Source organism: Passer montanus, unplaced genomic scaffold, assembly GCF_014805655.1.
Source record: "Passer montanus isolate IOZ18808 unplaced genomic scaffold, ASM1480565v1 scaffold4, whole genome shotgun sequence".
In the NCBI taxonomy this organism is placed as follows: Eukaryota; Metazoa; Chordata; class Aves; order Passeriformes; family Passeridae; genus Passer; species Passer montanus.
In genome coordinates, this window is record NW_024368818.1 from 2,050,134 (window position 1) to 2,069,151 (window position 19,018).

Sequence of the window (19,018 nt, forward strand, 5' to 3'; positions counted from 1 at the left end):
ATCTAAGTACCTCAGACTGCAAGTACAGACTGAGCTGGAGTAGCAGTATGGCAATATATCAGGAAGTTACCTCAAAACCTCTTTTCTATCTTCAAATTTAATTTACATGTTCAATTAACAGGTCATTATTAGGTTATTTATTCCTGAGAATAAACATGAAAATAAAGCTTTCCTGCTGGGAAAAAGCTGTAGACATATTTTGGCATTTGAGATGAAATACATTACACATATGCAAAGACACAAATAGATGCATATATCTGTGTCTGTCCAAGGACTGACAAATATTGCAGTCCTGATTTATGGGTAAATTCTATCTTCAATGAAAGTTGACTTGCTTAGAAATAAGAGGAGTAGCTAGACCCTCGGGACTGACAAGTTCAATACACAGAGAGGTGATAGGAAGTAACATTTCATTAACTCACTCTCTGAGAAAAAAAATACCCTAAACACTATGGAAAAATGTAGAATTAAGTTAAATTAATGAGCATAATTAAAGTGAAGCTTTAATGATGAGATCTCTGTTACACTTTTCAAAATCAGACATTAATTCCATCAAAATAATCAGCTAATGAATGCAAATCCTAACACACTTGCTTCAAGAAGTCTTTATAACCAAGGAAAACATATTAATATTTTACATGTTATAGACACAGTATGCTTCAATGCTTGTTTTGACTTACAAGTTTCCCATAGAAAGAGCAGAGTCTATTTTCATAAAATAAACAAATATTAAGATTTCAGAGACTCTATGGCACCTATAAGTCTACCATAATTCAATAACTTCTTATTTTACCTACTTTGCAGAACACTTTTTCTTACAGTCAGGCTGCTTGTCTGACCCACCTGAGGCAAAGCACCACCAAAGGAGCAGCACTGCTTAATAAGGCAATTGCAGCCAATGCCACCACATGTCCTACATCCTACTGATGAAGAAGGATCACTGATCCAACCACACTTTAGGCATCACACTTAGAGATCACACTTGAGGGAGCACTCATCATTATTTTACTTTCTACTTGGCATAACGTAAAACTAACAAAGCCCTCAATGCACTCATAATACTTGCACTCCATCACAGCAGTTCAGGGATTTAATTATCAATTACTTCAGAGTCAGTTTTATGAGGATTAGTATTATACATGGGCCAAGCCACCCATCTTATCAGTGCTGCTTAACCAGACTGCTGCATTATGAATGGCATGGCACAGGGGAATAAAATCCTCCTTAAGAGGCACTGCTGCTGCCCTCGATAGCGTGCCATGGCGATTTCAGTGTCAGAGCCTCCGTGGTGCCGCACACCGTGTCACGGGATAGCAACCGGTCAGATCCCTCTGTTTCCATTACCTCAGGGCAGGGCTGATATCACCAGCATTGGAAACTGGATTAAAAGCTCAGGATCAAGCTGCAAGAGATGCTGATTAGCAATCTTGAAGGCAGGCCTGGTATCGCTGACAGAAAAATACCCCTTAGTCCCTAGCTGCTTTTGCTGAAGTTACCCAAGCTCTCACACCCCACAACACCCGTGAGCAAGTCTTACTGGCTCTGCATCCCAGTTGCTGTCCATGTGCTCATGCATGTTATTTACTCATGTTTGCAAATATGACTCCATTAAAGCTGTGTTTAATCCTGTATTTCAAATAGTGCAGCAGAACCAATGATGCAGATCAAATACACTGCAAATAATATTACAGCTAACACACAAATTTAAGGGAAAGTGGTTGAAAAGGGTGTTGGGTACCTTAACACATATGGCTAAAAGGTGTCTGGTCCTATTATAAGCTCCACTAATTAACACTCCAACAGCTCTGGCATGCCAGGGTGTGCTGTCCTATCCATCCCCTCCATGGCAACCAGCAACCCATCTCTGGTCTGCATGTATGCTGTGCTGTGGATACAGGCACAGAAATCAGTTCTCTGAGGCCTCTGCACTCCTATACCACTCTTGTGCTATCTTCTATCACCTCAGCCTCTTTCATGAGCAATTCATTATTCTTTTTAAAAGGAAGTATTAAAAACAAAAAAGTCTGGTAAGCTGGCCTATGAAGTTATACACTGCTGAGAGAAGGATTAAGTCATTTGAGACATACAAGGAAAAAGGCTTTAGTCAAGAAGAAGATGATTATAACAAAATCTTAAATAGATAATTGGGAAATAAAATACCAAAAATAAATGAATGTGAAGAAACCAACATATTTCAGAAGTACACAAAAGATAAGTATGAAGAGGCATTGAACCAAAGGAGAGCAGTGAAAAGTACTTTGCAACAGAATAAGGTATTGCAGAAAAATTAAACACATTCTTCATCTTGCAAGGAAAATGGAAGGTGAGATGCCAGAAGTGAAAACAATGCATCCTGGGGTGGACAGTGAAAAACTGGAGACAATAGCAACCTCTCCAGAACAAGTCTTGTGTAATTTAAAATCCATAAAACAGTCAGAGCCCAAAGATCAGATGAGACACACTTTGGGGTCCTGAAGGAGATGACAGACAGATTATTGGACTACCAGGAGTTGTCTTTCATACCCTTTCTGAAACAGCAAGGTATCAATAGACTAAAGAGAAACAAGCAACATAACAGTTGTAGGAAGGAAATTATGGAGAGCTATGAATTAAATTTGACCTCCAAAGCAGACAAGATCCAAAAAAATTATCAATTATTAAAAAATATATAATTTTTAAAATTTAAAAAATGACCAAAAAAATCCTTTTGAGAAATACGAAAATGTTAAGAAATACAGCTTTAGTGGGATAGAATCACAGTAACAGCTCATGTAATTTTCTTACGTACACTCCTCATGTACTGGCTTTTTTTAAACACAGTACTACAGACAAAAAATGGGACTGATAAGCTGGTCCTGTTCAGATTTTAAAATGTCACATAACATAGAAGATGGTAAATTAATACATGCAAGACAAGCTGCTGTATGGATTAAAAGTGGCTAAGGAAAAGTCTGCTAGCATCAATGATGCAGGATAATGTGGATAATGGATGGGTGATGGATGAATAAAAATGAAGGCAGTGCTCATTTCTGAGGATCAGAAAAAACCGTTTATTTGGTAATGGGTTCTGTTTGCATTTTCTCTCTTATCAATCTCCCAAACTGGTTCCTATAACACAAGGGCTTATCCGACTCATATCCTGAACTCACAGATTCTTGCAGTTTCATTTAAATGGAAATGATGATCCAATTACTCTCTGCACCTGTATTCCCATGTTCATTGCTGACTGAACTCAAGTCACAGGGCTGAAATGGTATTTACAATCCAGTCTGCAATCCCAGGGTGTCTCAGAAGTCACATACAGTGAGTTCGGTCAGCTTCTGCTAATGGCATCAGATACACTCCACATGCAGAGTCAAGCAGTGTATTACAGAGAACCTTGATTTTCTGATAAGCCCCAAATCCTGTCAACCTGTATTACTGACTGAGACTGTCCTCTCAGGGTAAAGTCAAGATGCTCTGGTGCATTTCCATTCTAAATTTTTCTAAATTTCTCCTGCTTTGTAGTATGGACAAATGGACTCTGTGGAGAGATGGTAATAGTTTTCAAATACCTGCAAAGAGGAGAAGACCCCACAACTACTGCAGATGAAAAGGGAAGCAAACTGCAACAAAAAGGGTTAGGCAAAACACTAGGGAACACTTTTAATTCAAAAATAGGTAATGTATTGGAACAGTCCTGCTTTCAGAGGCTCCAAGACCTCATATCAAATATTTTTATAAATAGTTTTTCATGAACAGGTTAAATAACGATACATCAGAAGGAATCCCATCCTAGGGCAAGAGAAGAGATCATATGACCTTAAGTCATTAATTAACTCTAGCCCTTATGACTACTTTTAAAAATCTCTGCAGCGCTCTAGGCTGTTAAACAGCTGCTGCACTTCACTCTGACAATGACTGATTTTCAGTTGTCTCTGAACTTGCTCCTGTGCATTTTTCAAACTTCCACACTTTTTCAGTCTATTAAGGAGTGTCCTGTAGAAGTAATTACTCTCTCTTTCTTGTGACATCAAACACTTCTCCTTCCACCTCTTCTTGTGCTTTTCTCTCACTTACCCAGGATCATGCTGAGCTGGGCAGTAGCCAGGAAGAAAAGGGCATTAGAAGTGATGTCTCCAAAGAGGTGTACACCAGGCCTTCAGAGAATCAAGATCTCTGCTGGAACACTTGAACACTGCCCAGGTTTTCAGAGCACAACGTGGTGGGCAATGTCAAATCCAGACGGAGTCTTCATGATGGAAGAAAATGTCCCATTATATTCCCCAGAACAAAACCAAAGATTTTTCAGGCATTTACAAGGTGAAGGAAGACAAAAAGATGAGAAATGAGAATTATTATTGAAAACTCTTCTCTTTCTTTGGCAATGACCTGCGAAACAACCTTTGCACAAGTCCCAGACTCCCTAGTCAGCCTTGCTGCAGGATAAAAAGACACACCTCAAAGGGTGCTGTTGGAGCTTTGTAGGATCAGGTCAAAATGTTGTTAATTTTGTGATTTTTCTGTCTCCAAAAAAGGTATCTTATTGGTGACAACAGTAAAGGGAAAGAAAAGAAAGTTTATACTTTACCTGAAGCATCAGGATGGTAGAGGCTGGGAGCACTTGTTATTTCTCCTTGCTGATGGAGACAACTCCCTGAGGATCTTTGACTTGCAATGAGAATCCTGCTCTTGGCAGATGGCAGCCTGGACACTGCACCCAGCCCTAGCTGTGGCTTCAGGATCATGGCAGATCGATAAAAGCTTGGTGGCACCTCATAGTGGGTGTACGGTGGAGGGCAAAATTCATCTTTTGCAGGCCTTTCCCCAACCTGCAGAAAAAATCATTGAGGCAGACGTTACACAATTAATCAACAAACCCAGACAATACGGAGCTCCAAATTGCTTGTAAAGGCTAAATTTCCCTCCTTGTGAATCTGGTCCTCAGAGCACTGCAAACTCTCAAAAATGTATGGTCTTACTATATGACTTGCTCTTCAAAAACATGTATATTACACTCTCAATATGCAATTACACCCAAATAATGAATTGATGCCTTCCCAAAAAAAAAAAAAAAAGGACAAATGGAAGACCTTCAGTTAATGAAAATGAGGGTACTGTTAAATCACAAAAGGTTGTATTATTTACAGAGGTAGGTATACTAAGAGACTGTGTAAATGGAATTTTAGAAGTTATTTAAAATATTATTGCCCAGTTCTGGGAGAAATTGGTTTTAAGTTAGCTAAAAATAAAGCTGGAGGTGTTTTAGGTACATTTTATCAGAGAAATTGTACTGCCAAATAATTTCTGTGACAACAACAAAAAAAGAACCCCCTGTATGTTCTCACTGCAAAATGTTCATTGTAATCTGTGCCCCTCTAATTCCTGGAAAGAGACCTGGTTGTGGATGTGAGCACATTTCTCTAACTTATGCTTTCAGAGGCCTGTTGAATATTCCAAATCAGAGCTATAAAACCCATATGTTCATGAGAATTGGAGGAGAAAACTATCAGGTTTACAAATGTGAACCTTTGCTATTTATCACAAATAGGTGATGCTTTGTTAAAATCAGTGTCAAATCTCTCAGTATTTTAATGGGCATTTACTCTAAGAACAGCAGAATAAGTCCCAAGCTGGAAGCACTTCCAGCTCATAGCTGGCTCAGAGCACTGAACTTGCACTCGAGGAATGATCTGGTTCTGTGATTCAGCCCTTGTGTCTTTGTGCATTCAAGCTGGGCTCTGACTCCCACTTTTCTGTGCTGCTTCGTGACTCAGGCCAAGAGTGCAGAGTTTTCATCCCTCACATTTGCAAAGAATTGTTTGCTCTTCTAAGTAGAGTCCAACTTCTTCACTGTTTTCTTATAAAATGCAGTATCATCATAATGTAGAAAGGACCTATGAATATTTTTTCAGTCATCCCATTTAGGCCATGGAAAAAGAAAAAAAAACATAGGCAATAGGAAACGAAATTTGTTTAAAAATTAATCAAAAAGTGCCACGGGCTACCTAGGAAGAAATGTAACTGCCAATTAATTAACTCTGCTGTAAGTTATGATGCATATAATATGCCAAATCAATTTCTATTTAGCAATTATAAGCATTAGAATATGCACTTCAACATTGGCTATAAAAGCTTTGATCCCAGCTCCTTCAAGAGCTTTAATCCTAATTTAGAAAATCTTTAATATGCTAAGAGACAAGATTAGCCTTAAACTATGAAATATAGAAGAATATTTGAGGCCTTTGCACAGGAACTAAGAGGGCAGATGCAACAAACATTGAGCTTTATAGTTTTGCCCTATATTTTTCCCTCTGTTTGCAGTCCTATTTCCTGCCATTAGATCTTTCTCTTTCCTTTTTTATTATACCCCTATGACCTATTTAAAGTTAGGATGCAGTTTTTTGCTGTATAGTATGAATGATTCTGCAGACTTGGACTGCAGATGTCTGGCTTCTTACTTTCAGCTTCTAGATATGAGATTGTTTTTCTGGATAAGCCTCAGTTATCTTCTCTCTCCCTGACAAATTTATTTCTATCAGATTACACTATCCATACTATCATTTCATACTTAAATGAAAGTTAAGCACCAATGCCAAGTATTTCAGTTTAAGAAAAAGAGAAAATCATTAAACACAGAAAATAAGCATTTTTTATAAACTGGGTCAGTTTATTAAAATCTTCTCTCACCTCATTTCTTTTTCTTTATTGACAGTATGCTAAGAGTAACAGAAAAGGGCGACAAATATGGACACAAACCAAATCAATCACAAGTATAAAACCTCCTCTCAAAGAAAGAGCCTTTCTCAAGGAGAATATCCTTCTAGATATTATAGAATAGAATAGAATAGAATAGAATAGAATAAATTTAGATTGGAAAAGACCCTTAAGATAATCAAGTTCAACTGATTTTGCCCAAATATCTCTCAATAATTAGAGAGATTTTTTGAAGACCCCGGTTTTGGAGGACATGAATTTGCTATGAAGATACACTATTTTTTCCTTTCTATTTAACTGTGAATTCATGAAGTGCAAAATTCAACTGGTCTCAATAGAGTTGTACAAAATCATTGCCATTTTAAAGCTCTTCAGAAAGATGTGGATTAATATGACCCCTGTTAGCACCCTGTACTAGGTTTTTGTATGGGGGACTTCTATGGAAATTATCTGTTGCAGCCTGTCCACCATAAGATCAGCCCAGAGTTTTCTTCTGTGGGTGTCTGCTCATTACTTACACACCCATGAATAGATTTGTTAAAATGAGACAGAAAAGTCTGCTATAAATACTTTGAGCATACAGGAATTTCCACAGGCTGGGTGTTCCTGAGCAGAGCTGGCAGCATGGCCAGCAGGTACAGATGCCCAACACTTTCCTTCATGTTACTTTGTTTATAACATCATCAAACATTAATGCCTCGAGGAAGAATTTGCTTGTCAAGTGCCTGCTTCAGGCAACTCTTTGGGAAAAGAGTTTGCAACATCAGTTCAGGCAGTTCAAATAACAGGATCAAGGGGAGAAACTTTTGGTTTGACTCTATATAAAATAACTCCTCCAAGTCCTTTTTACCTCAGCAGATGTTTTGTTTCAACAGACTTTAGTCCACCTTCTCTGTACCACAATGATGTCTATGCTGGGGAACAGACCCAAAAAGGTAGTTGAATGGGGCTGTCATAGACCTAGTGAGGCAAGCAGGAGACCTGGTGGTCAGCAGACCTCCTTACAGACCCTCACCAAGTCAGGGTTCGTGGCAGCAGCCATAAAACAGTGAATAACGTGGCCAGTGACCACTCTCTGACAGTGCACAGCCTGTACCTGTATGAGTAAACTCTCTATCTGCAGACCAGGCTGATCCATGGTGGTCCTTGGCAGCAGCCGCTGGGTGAGCATGCTCTGGCAGAGCTGGATCCTGAGCTGGGAAACATGCTCCCAGTCCAGCAGTTAACCTGTCCTGAGCCTTGGAGGCCATGTCATTCCAGTGTTCAGTTCACTAGGACAGCTACAGTCTTTGGGTCCCTGTAACTTGATTTGCCCTGTAACTTCCCACAGAGGCAACTGGGAGAACAAAGAACCCACAAACACCTGCTGGTGCTGACCAGAAGAGGGTGAGGTCCTCAACAATGAGATAAGGAGCCCACGTTGTGATCAAGGATGTGGACAGCAGTGACCTGTCCTGGAAAAGGACTGATTTTCTTGAGCATTTTGCATTTCACCTTGAGAGGTTTTCTTTTCTTTTGCCCATTCAGCCCTAACTCGATTCCATTGTGGACCCAACCCCTCAGCACCACTGGACTGCCTTCATGCTGGAGTTGGGATTTTGTCTGAGCTGCCCTGAGTGGGCTTTGGCACAGGCAGCTCAAGAAGCCCTGCAGGCTTCCCTCTGCACAGAGGCAGCCCTCGAGTCTTTCTCATAGAGTTGTCCAGGCCTTTTCTTGGAGTCTCCTGCCAAGACAGCACCTTCCTATTTCTTCTACGCCTGGCACCCAGAGGGATATTTAATTGTTCCTACCACTTAGCTGAATGATGCTTAGAGATTGCAGCTATTAACACTATCATGGCTATATAAAGAGCTACAAAGTGCTAATCAAAGCTCTCTAAAGACAATATTGGATGTGTGATATAGGTCAATCTGGGATTTTTTCTCAAACCAAGACAGTGGCCATTATGCCAGAGTCTCCTCGTCTCCAAAACCTCTTAGTCTTCCACATTCTTCCTTCAGCTCAGTGATTTGGATCTATTTCAATGCATCCTAATTGGTTTCTTTTGGATTACACATCACTCATCTGCTACTAACCCACACTGTGCACAGCTGCTCTTTTAAGCATCTGTTCACCTTCATGGATTGATCATTTTCCTTTCTCTTGATGCATACTAAGCCAAATCAGGCCTCTTTGTGTTCCTCCAGCTGGCAGGACAGCCAGGTTATTGCTTTTAAGGTGGCAGTCCAAGAAAGCAGATTCCATCTTCTGCCATCAGCTCCTGAATCCTGGCCTAATGCAAACTCGTAATGCAAACCACAGTTCGACTTTTTCTTCTCAGCCTCTTCTCCAGTCAGTCCAGCTTCTCTGAAGAAGCAGTTTGCTTGGGTTCAGATATTCCCCCGCTGAAATACCCACCAAAAATCATATTTCTTGGAGGAATAAGGAAGATCCTCTCCAGCTCCTAAGTGTCCTACTTCTAACCCTAGTCTAGAGAAAATCACACTGCAGGCTTGCCACAACCTGAATCCTTCTCATGCTAAAAACAGTCCTTAGCAGTGCTCAGAAATCTGTCCTTTGTTCACAGATGTGTCTGCTGATCCTGCCTGATTATCTGAACCCCAACTCTCACAGACACCTGTGGCCTTCAGAGGGTCCACCCTAGAAACAGTCAAACAGCCACTGCAGAGTCTGGGTCATTTTGGCTTTCATTCCATTGCCATGCATTCAACAGCAGTAACCCAGTAATTCCCCTCACCTTACAAGGCAATTGTGAAAATATACTAATGATGGCTGGAATAGACAATATCCCAAAGACTTTAGTAATTAATTCCCTGGACATAAAATACAGGGGACAGAGCTGAAAACTGAAGTTAAAAGAAAAAGGACAGCAAGTACTGTTCTTTCTGTGCTTGTGATAAGAAGTAAGTACAATCTTTGCTCACTTTAGTAGGTTTCTAGTTAATATGCCATAAGGGTCAATCTACACTCACACACAGTATCTTAATTTGGGTATTTGCCAGGTTTTGACTGAGTCACTAAATTTTTTATTTCAATGCTGTTCCTTGGATCTATACCGTATGTAGAATGAGCTAGGGAGTAAAATAGCCTTAATAACAACACAAGACACAGAGCAAAAAACCATATCCTTTTTTTTAAAGACTCCTTCAAATAAAATCATTTGTGTTATCTTCAGTGTTTGTATGTAAAGTTTGGTTGTTGAACTACCTCAGGTCCCAAGCAGTGGGTGCAAGAGGACATGACAGACACGGCTTGCTCTTTCCTGTCCTTTCTCCACCTACCAAGCAAGCTCATCCTTCCTCCACTGTGCTCACTTCACAGTGGGAATTTTGGGAACCCAAGGCTCCTGCCCAGTTTAGCAAGGCAGAAACACAGTGAGATATCTGGAGCCAGAGGCGTTTAGAGGGACTTTCATCACATTTTGGCTGCTTAGGATGGCTTTCCAGGGGAAAAAAAAAAATCTTTTTTGAGGTGCAGGTCAGTGTAAGAAACAGCATTAAAATTAGTCAAAAGTAAATCTTCTTTTGTATTATATGTATAATCCAAAAAGAGCTCTGATAGTCCCTGGGTTTTCATACACCTAAACAGAATGGAATTAGTTTAGACCTCTAGTGCTCTGTCTACAAAAACCTGCCAACTTTCCCATTAGGAAGGAAGAGTCTTGGGCAAATTACAATCACTTCCCAAAGCTATTCTTCAGGAAGTAAAAAGAAAAAAAAGATTATTTATTCAATTCAGCATGTCTTTTTCTTTCTAAACATCCCTATTTATAATACTAGCAGGTGATCAATTTACTGGAAAATACTGGAAGAATGCAGTAAAAACTTCCAGTAACAGCTAAGATATCACAACAGGGTCAGTGCTAGAAACAGTTAGATAAGTTTATTCCTAATGATCACACATTGTTTTAGGATTTATTTCTTATTTGAGGTTTGAGAACTAACTTCTGGCAGCAGCAAATAAGCAAATAATAACCACTTGGCACACAAAAGCAGCTGTCTAAGCTGCAGAAACTTACCTCCTGCAGAAACTTCTCACTCATCGGACCAAAGTGATGACCGGGGGGCCTAATTCCTGACACTACTAGTCCAGAACCAAAGAGCCTTGGCTTCTGGAGGTCAGGTTTAAATTTGTCATACAGGACGCTGGCGGGCTTTGCCTCCCCTCCGTTGGATGCCTTCTGCTCCGCAGGGACGGGCACGCCGCATGCGGAGCCGTCAAAGGGCAGCCCTGCCGGCGCAAACAAAGGGTCCAGCTGCTCTATGGAACGAGGGTTTCTCCTAATGTACGTGATGATTTTAGGTCTCACAGGCTTGGGCCGGGGGATGGCAGGTTTTATCTCAACGCCTTCTTCCAGCTTTTCACTGCAGTCACTGTCCATACCAGCCTTATCTGTGAGGGAGCCCTTGGGGTGGACCAGGATAGGTTTTGGGATGGCGCTGCTGCAAGCAGTCTTGATAGGCACTTTAGGGGATAAGTTTAACAACTGTGTGCTGTCAATGGGAGGTAGGACTGAGGAGGGTGACAATTTGTCATCATGAAGTGCATAAAGGTCCTTCAAATTACTGTTTGATAGTGTGGGCTGACCATGAACATCTGGCGTTGCCATTGGGCGCACAGGAGTTGGGACACATAAAAAGACATCAGCCTTTGTTGGAATGTTGCCGCTCTCTGGTGCTTCCTCTGGAGGATGTTTCTCTACATTAGCTGTTTCTTTACTTGAAACGGAAACATTTGAGGTTTCCACATCACTGTTGTGACTGTCAGGTTGTTGGTTTGACACTGTCTCTTCACTGCGTGCTCTGTGATGATCTGAGGGATCAGAAGCAGGCACAACAGCATCCTCAGTGCTTTCTTTGACTAGCATCAGTTTATTCTCATTAACTTCCAAGGGTTTGCTGTCAGGTGGATTAATATCATGTATAGAAGATATCTGTTCACCAACTGTTTCAGCACAACCTGTGTCAACTTCATGCAAATTTTTGTTTTTTCTCAGTGTCACTTTGACACTGGATTTACTACTGCAGGTGAGTGGAAATATTGTTTCCATTTCCTCATCAGTAAAACATTCCTCACCAGCCTGGCTGGTTGCCCTGCTGTCACTGTCATTGCTTACTCTTCCTTCCCTACTGATGGCAATGTTATCATTTTGCAATTTATCATCAGGATGGGTTGCTACCTGGCTTGACAACGGGTCCTCCACCCTATTATAGTCTACTGATGGCAATGTTATCATTTTCAGGATGGGCTGCTACCTGGCTTGACAACGGGTCCTCCACCCTATTATAGGTGTCATGAAAATGGGATACTTGAAATTTTGACATGTCAGACCCAGAGCTTTTCTGTTCCTGCACTGCTGTATTTTCAGCTCTTGGACACCCCAGGAACTCTACCAGCATAATTCTCTCTATCTTTTGTGGACAAGTATTTTTATATTGTAGAGATGGTGCAGTCCTAAGCTCCAGTTTTTTGCTTTTATCACCCTGACCTAATTGTGCTTCTGATTTACTAGCAACCTCGCTGAGCTTAACAGCTGAATGTTGAGAATGAGAAGTATGCAGTGTGCTTTCAGTGCTAACATTTGGTACATTTTCTGGTTTACTTGTTTTCTTGTTCCCTGAGGTAGATGGTGTGGAATAAAATACAGTCTTTTCCTCTGAGGTATTGTCAAGTGGACAAAACACCATCCCAAGAAAATGATCCGTGGATGTTTTTTGGGATTTCTCTGTACTTCCTACCAAGTGGTGAGACCTGTCAATGGAGTCCAACGATGCAGAAAGCAGACGTTTGCAGGACACGCGACCCACACCGTCTTTTGCAAATGTTTCGGGCTGAGGAGAAAATTTACTTGGTCTTCCCAAAGAAAGCCTTTTTATTCTCTCCACCTCCACAGTCCTGGACATTTTTCCCTTAGGAAAGTTCTGTGTGAAGTCAATATTACCTTTGGAGACAACCTCCAGGTTGGCATCATTTGTGCTACTTTTCAAATTGGACAGACTTTGTCCTCGGCTAATCCTGATATGCCTTGATATATCCTTAGCTTCGCTGGTCCTGCAATCTTTCCCCATTTCCCTGCTTGTGGTGGAGGGCAGCTTACTCTCCTGTGCACTGGTGTGACAGGTTCGAGAGTCTTTGAAGGTCAGAAGTTTATTCTGCTCTGTAGGCAGCTGAGTCACTTTCTCTGTTCCTCCAGAGTATATATTCCCACTCTCATCTGTCAAATCATGTTTCTTAACATCCCCTTCAGTGGTTCTAACTTTTGTTACAATTTGGTTGGCATTGGTATCCCCAACATTCACTGTGCTTTCATTGTTGTTTCTTATTTCACTGCGGTTGTCGTGAAGCTGGGAATAACAAGACTTGTTTGGAATTAGTGGAGCACTCATTTTGAAGCTTCAGATGACTGCCTTTTTTTTTTTTTTGGCAGCTCTAATTAATGAGAAGGGCTTTTTATCAGGTTAACTTTTATGCATGCTTCAGTTATATATTTAAATTAAAACTGATCAGTAGAAAATTCATCATCAGAAGGCTTGAAGTCTCTTCTCAGAGTCACATTTTTCTGCTGCTCAGTTGTCTTTTCTGCAGCTTCTGGACCTAGGAAATCTTTATGATGTACTGTAGAGAGGTTCAGCAAAAGCAGAATAGATCTGCCAAGTTCCCTCTGAATGAGAGCCAGTTAATCCAGCCAACCTAAGGGGAAAAGAAATCCAAACACAAATAAAACAAAAACCCAAACAGACAACATTACACTGAGGTCAGAATCATGCTAACTAAATCAAACTTAAAACCAACAGCACTCTCAGGTATAACCCCAGGAAAGAGTGTTTTCAAACTTTAAATGCTGTTTCAATTACAGCTTTGCTCCCAGCAAAAGTTCTTAGTGTAGCACAAATCTCTGACTCGAGAAGTTACACACAAAAAACTGTCCTGGTTAGAGGAGTGGTTGTCACAGTTTTTAAGACACATAGGTTTACAACTGGAAATAGCCAGGCGAGGGTGGGATCCAGTCTTGAGGGTCTAAACATTTGCATATTACTTCAACAATTATTACACCAAGAGTGGCTGCTGAAGCATTTAAAGCATCACTGTATAGATTAGTCATCAATAATAAAATTCCAGGTCCACAGAAGTTGTTTATGGGTTTCTCTCCTTGGTTTTTAGGAATCACTACTGTTCTTGTGCTGACACCCCATCCCCTTTGACATTTCTTAGCCGGATTTATAGATTCCAAGAAAGAAAAGCTATGGCTGGAGGCCTGCAAAGGAAAATTGTATTTTTTCTGAGACAGATGAATGTGTGCATTTTTATATATAGAGGATTATACACCAATCCCAATACAGTGCATCTCTTTTTAGCTCCCTCACACATTTGGCTTCAGAAGCCCAGATTTTGGCCTCTATCACCTCCAACAAGATGAAGGTGAGATTTCTGTTTATACCATGCCCAAATTCACTCTCTGAGATATTTCTTGTACCCTGTGTATTCATACCCTTCATCATAAAGAAACATGGACACTGGAAACTGGAACATGCCCCACATTTCCCAGAAGCTGGAATTCAAAACACTTGTGACACTCCCAGCTGTGCTGGGTTTCTGGCCAGGGGCCCACAGGGGCACTAATTAGAAGTGCAGAATAAGTCCAGTGCTCTGTCTGCAGTATCTGGGTGCCAGTCTGGGTCCCTGTGTTCACTGAAAGCATCTTCACACACAGTGTGCAGAGAGGATGTGCTGGTGTGCTTCAGAGACCAGACCAAGCACTTTAGCTTAACGTTGCTAATACAAATTTATTAACATGAAGGTCAGCAAAGACCTGGCCCCCCTCAAACACAGGGCTCTGCTCAACCTCAGGATGCTGCCAGCTGAGACTAACCCCTTAAAGCTGACAGCAATGGACGCCATGCACCCAACATTCCAATTTCATCTCTTCTTGTGACATCCAGCCTCAGATTACGGATGTCAAAGACTTGAAGAATCCACTACATTCTTACAATTAACACCCATACAGTTACCCAAATATATTTTTTTTTTTTTTGCAGAATATTGCCTGCTTGACTTTGTAATGTGTTTTATGACTACCATTACAATAACTACCCTGCCTGTAAATAATACAAGGTTCCATTCTGCTATAGAACATACAGGACTCCTACTAAATTAATATAAAAATATAATGTATTTTCCTAGTAGGGAATACAAACTTTGGAGCTTGGTTCAGTCAATGTGTTGAACATTTACGTATTGTGACAAGCCCATTTGGAAGTAAGATACATGGTTTTGTGTTACATTTGGGACCTCAGATTTGATCATTCTTCTGTAAATAGCTGCTATTTAAGAAGCTTTGGCTTAGGTTTTCCACAAGATAGTTTATTTTAAATGGCACTGTCCAGACTCAACTTCACTATGCTCTTTGGAGTCAGTGAGATGAAAAGACTCAGCTGTGTCTGGGTTCTGCTGGCTCTTCCTCTATTTTTTATTACTCACCTCTCTTGACTGATGTTGGCTGACATACACACGTCTGAAGTCACTCCCTGCTGTGCAGGAATGCTCTGAGATGAGAGGGACATGAACCTCCTAATTTCAGATGCCCTCCTCAGAACAGGAGAAGGGAGTAAGAGGAGTCTCGATCCCAACAAAGACAACACTACATCACTTAGCAGCATATCACTAGGGACTCTGGACAAGAAACATATCTGCAATCTTCAATTCTGAACTTGGTATATGTAAGGATTTATATGGATAAAGTTTTCTTGATACTGTATAATGTAAAAATATCCCCTCTGAACCACTGAGAGTATAAAATGAAGTCATAGCTCCCCATGTCACAGCATCTTGGCAGGATCTATAAGTGTATTTGTGGCAAAAAAAACCCAAACAACAAAACAAAACAAAAAAACAAAAACAAAAACAAAAACAAAAACAAAAACCAACCCTTTACAAAGTGATGTGAACATGCGAGACAGTGGAACAAAATTATATCCACCAGACTATGTTTAGCTGTGAATCCCACAGGGAGAAGAAAAGTTCAAGGAGCCAGAAACACAATTAAATACTTCTGCTTAACTCCAGCCCGTATCAGGTTCCTTCTAAGATGTCTATCTCTTATGAGACTCTATTTCAAGCCTGAGCCCATTTAATGATGATCTAGGAAAGAAGCCTACAAGAGTTTCTTCCCATCTGATATTGCAGTTCCTCCACTCCACTCCAAGTTACATTTGGCCAACAGGTCTCACCCTAACCTCTGGAGACATCAGGAGGAAGGAGAAGTTGAGCTGGATGATTTTTGCCCTAGGACATGCAGTAGGGACTACATCAGCAGAGCTCAAGTTTGTAAAATAAAACTGGCTGGAAAAAGAAAGGAGCAGCCCGCTTCTGAATAGTAACAGCAGTGCTTTTCTTGGTTAAACAAGCAGTCTAGAAATATTGTTATCCTCAATAGGAATAAAAAAAAAGAAAAATTATGAAGAATTCCACAATATTGGTTGTTCATTCTGTTTTCAATTTGCCACAAAAATAGCACAGCAATAATTATGAGATATGTAAAGGAATTATCAAAGCACATGTACAAATAAAAATGGAAATAAAGAAATAAAACCTGAAACATGTTGAGAATTTTTCTTCCTCTATAAACATTTCCTAATGCAGGCTGTTGCAGCTGCTTACCCATCCCAGTACTGAGAGTCTAAACCCAGAATATTTACAGCAAGATACACCAAAAACATCTGGGTGTTCTGGTATCACTGTGCATGGCTTAGACTGAATGCTCTTTCAGTACAATATGTATGAGAAGCACCTGAACACTTCATTAACCATCTGCCACTGAACTGATGCCTCTTGCTACTACCATAAAACAAAACAAAACAAAACATAAAAACCCCAAACAACAGAAAACAATGAGTAAATTGCTGGGGTAGAGCCAGTAGCCTGTGAAAGGTCAGCCATGGGCCAGCATCCCCTGTCAGCTGCCCACTCCTGCAAGGCAAAAGCTCCCAATCCAATGGGGTAGTGGGTCATGCTGCCCAAGAATAGGATTACACAGGCAGGCTGTTCACCTGGAGAAGAGAGGGTTCCAGCTAGACCTCCTTGCAGCCTTTTAGTACTTCAAGGGAGCTTATAAAAAGGAGGGAAAATTACTTTTTACATGAGCAGATATTCACAGGACTAGGGAAAATAGTTTTAAATTAATAGAAATTTAGATCAGATATTAGGAAAAAATTCTTTACTGTGAGAGTGGTGAGGCACTGGAATAGGTTGCCCAGAGAATTTGTGGTTGTTTCATCCTTGGAAGTGTGCAAGGCCAGGTTGGACAGGGCTTCAAACAACCTGATCAGTTGTTGGAAAGGGTTCCTGCCCATGGCAGGGGGTTGGAATAGAAAATCTTTAAGGCTGTGTTCAACCCAAACCACTCTATGATTCAATGACACATGGGGAGAACCTGTACCCCAGCCCACTTGGCAATGACTCAGAAAGGAGTCGGAGGCCTGATGGGGTATTTGTCCTCACAGAAGGTAGCTACAGCTGCTTGATCACAACCCAGTTCAAAGCACAAAGTGAGAAATCTCCAGCCATTTCCCTCAGAGGCTATCATAATCCAAGTTTTTAAACTTCTGGAGCATCCTGGACAACAGCTAAGCACCAATTCCAGCTCTCCTCCCCTCTACACAAGCAGCACGCATCCAAAGGATGAGAGTCTTGGATGCATTACAACACCCACAGATAAACTCCTGAAGAAAAAGACCCACAGGAAGAAATCTTGGCCCACGGGAAAGACACTGCTGTTGTCTGTCCAGTGCAGTGATGCAGGAAGATGGATGAAAACAGATGAGGGATACATTTGTATGAGGTAGGAAACAGATGTGGTTTTTAGAGTTACTACAGAAAACGGAACAGATGCCTCCTGAAATGCACAGTTGTCCCAAGAAATGCCACTGGGGAGGATTGGCAAACCAGGCAGAGCTTCACTGAGGCCTTCTCTGGGAGACAAGATACCACCACATCCAATGCCAGCCCTGCAGGCTGCCAAGAGCTGAGCCCACAGATGAAACAAATACAGTGCTGGATGGAAAGGAGGTGGGAATATCTCCTTGGGAAGCCCAAATCTTCATGAAGAACTATTTCTGATGTGACAGAAGCTGAAAGCTGATACCAGGATATTAAATAAAAGAGCCAATAAACCTTTTGGAGTGGGTAACATACAATTGGAATTAATTAAAAGCGGTAGGAAAGTGCCCATCCAGGCATGCAATAATTCTGTTAATGTGATTTGGAAGGGTGAGAACTAAAGATTTGGATACAGTCCCCGACAGCTTCTATTCATAACAAAGCAGACACAGCTGTTTGAGGAAATTACAGTATAATCTCATCTTTGGCAGATCCTGTGGAAATGTTGCTGTCTGTCATGAAGAGGACAGTACTTCAGAGAGACAACTTTCTGCCTAACAAGCAATTGGAACATAGGCAGAGAAGAGATGATAGAGCAAATGTTATATTTTTACACACTGGAAAATGGCAGTTCTGATTCAAAAGTAAAACTGAAATTATTTGAAGATATTAAAAGCTTTTGTAGAGTAGGCTCTGTAGCATTTCCAGAATTTCAGTTTTAGTGTATTTAGTGTCCCTATAGCAAATAAATTTTAACGATTTTATTATTTACATATTGTATATTTTATACCTTTATAAGTATAATTATAAAAACTGAAGCTAGAACCATTTACAGTTTCATAAGCCAAGGCAATTTTTTATATTATACTTTAATTTTTATTCAATAATAAAACAGATTTTATCCAAACCATTAATACACTTATGCTGGTCTATCAAATCAAATCAATCAATCAATGGTCTATCTAATCAATTTATGCTGGTCTTTCAAATTTTATAAAAATTATAATGAACAAAACAGACTTCAAACACATGCCATATTTAGCTTCAAAATTTTCTAAATCAAACATTTTCATTTTCTGTTCCAAATAATAGTTCAAGATCAAATTTACTTCATCTTGCCAAGGTTTTCAAATGGAAAATCAGGTAACACAGAAAGGTTACCTCCTCTACACAAATCAGTATTTTTATTTTCCTAAGTAACAGGGTGATAACAAGCCCAGTGGAGAGCTCCTGGTTCTTGCTTTCATTAGATTCAGGATGAGCCATTTCTTTTTGGCTCTCTTCCCTGTATTTCCAGAGAGATTTTTGGTTCAAGCCTTCACTAATACAATTTCCTTATACAACACACCTGAGAGATCCCTTGGAAGCAGCAACACTTCCAGTTTGCTGGAAATCACCACCACGAGCAACACTCCTGAAAGCACAGCCAAAGGTAAAGGTGCTAACA

The 19,018-nt window shown here is 40.5% G+C and overlaps 1 protein-coding gene across 1 annotated transcript in view; it reads right to left on the reverse strand.

Moving 5' to 3' along the window:
- MTUS2 (microtubule associated scaffold protein 2) overlaps positions 1-19,018 on the reverse strand; it is a 238,767-nt gene that overhangs the window by 151,686 nt on the left and 68,063 nt on the right. The window contains exons 2-4 of the mRNA XM_039718410.1: positions 11,952-13,386; positions 10,715-11,875; positions 4,571-4,811 (exon numbers count right to left, since the gene is read on the reverse strand). Coding sequence (XP_039574344.1) covers positions 4,571-4,811; positions 10,715-11,875; positions 11,952-13,082 — 2,533 coding nt within the window. The 5' untranslated portion in view covers positions 13,083-13,386. The remainder of the gene's footprint in view (positions 1-4,570; positions 4,812-10,714; positions 11,876-11,951; positions 13,387-19,018) is intronic.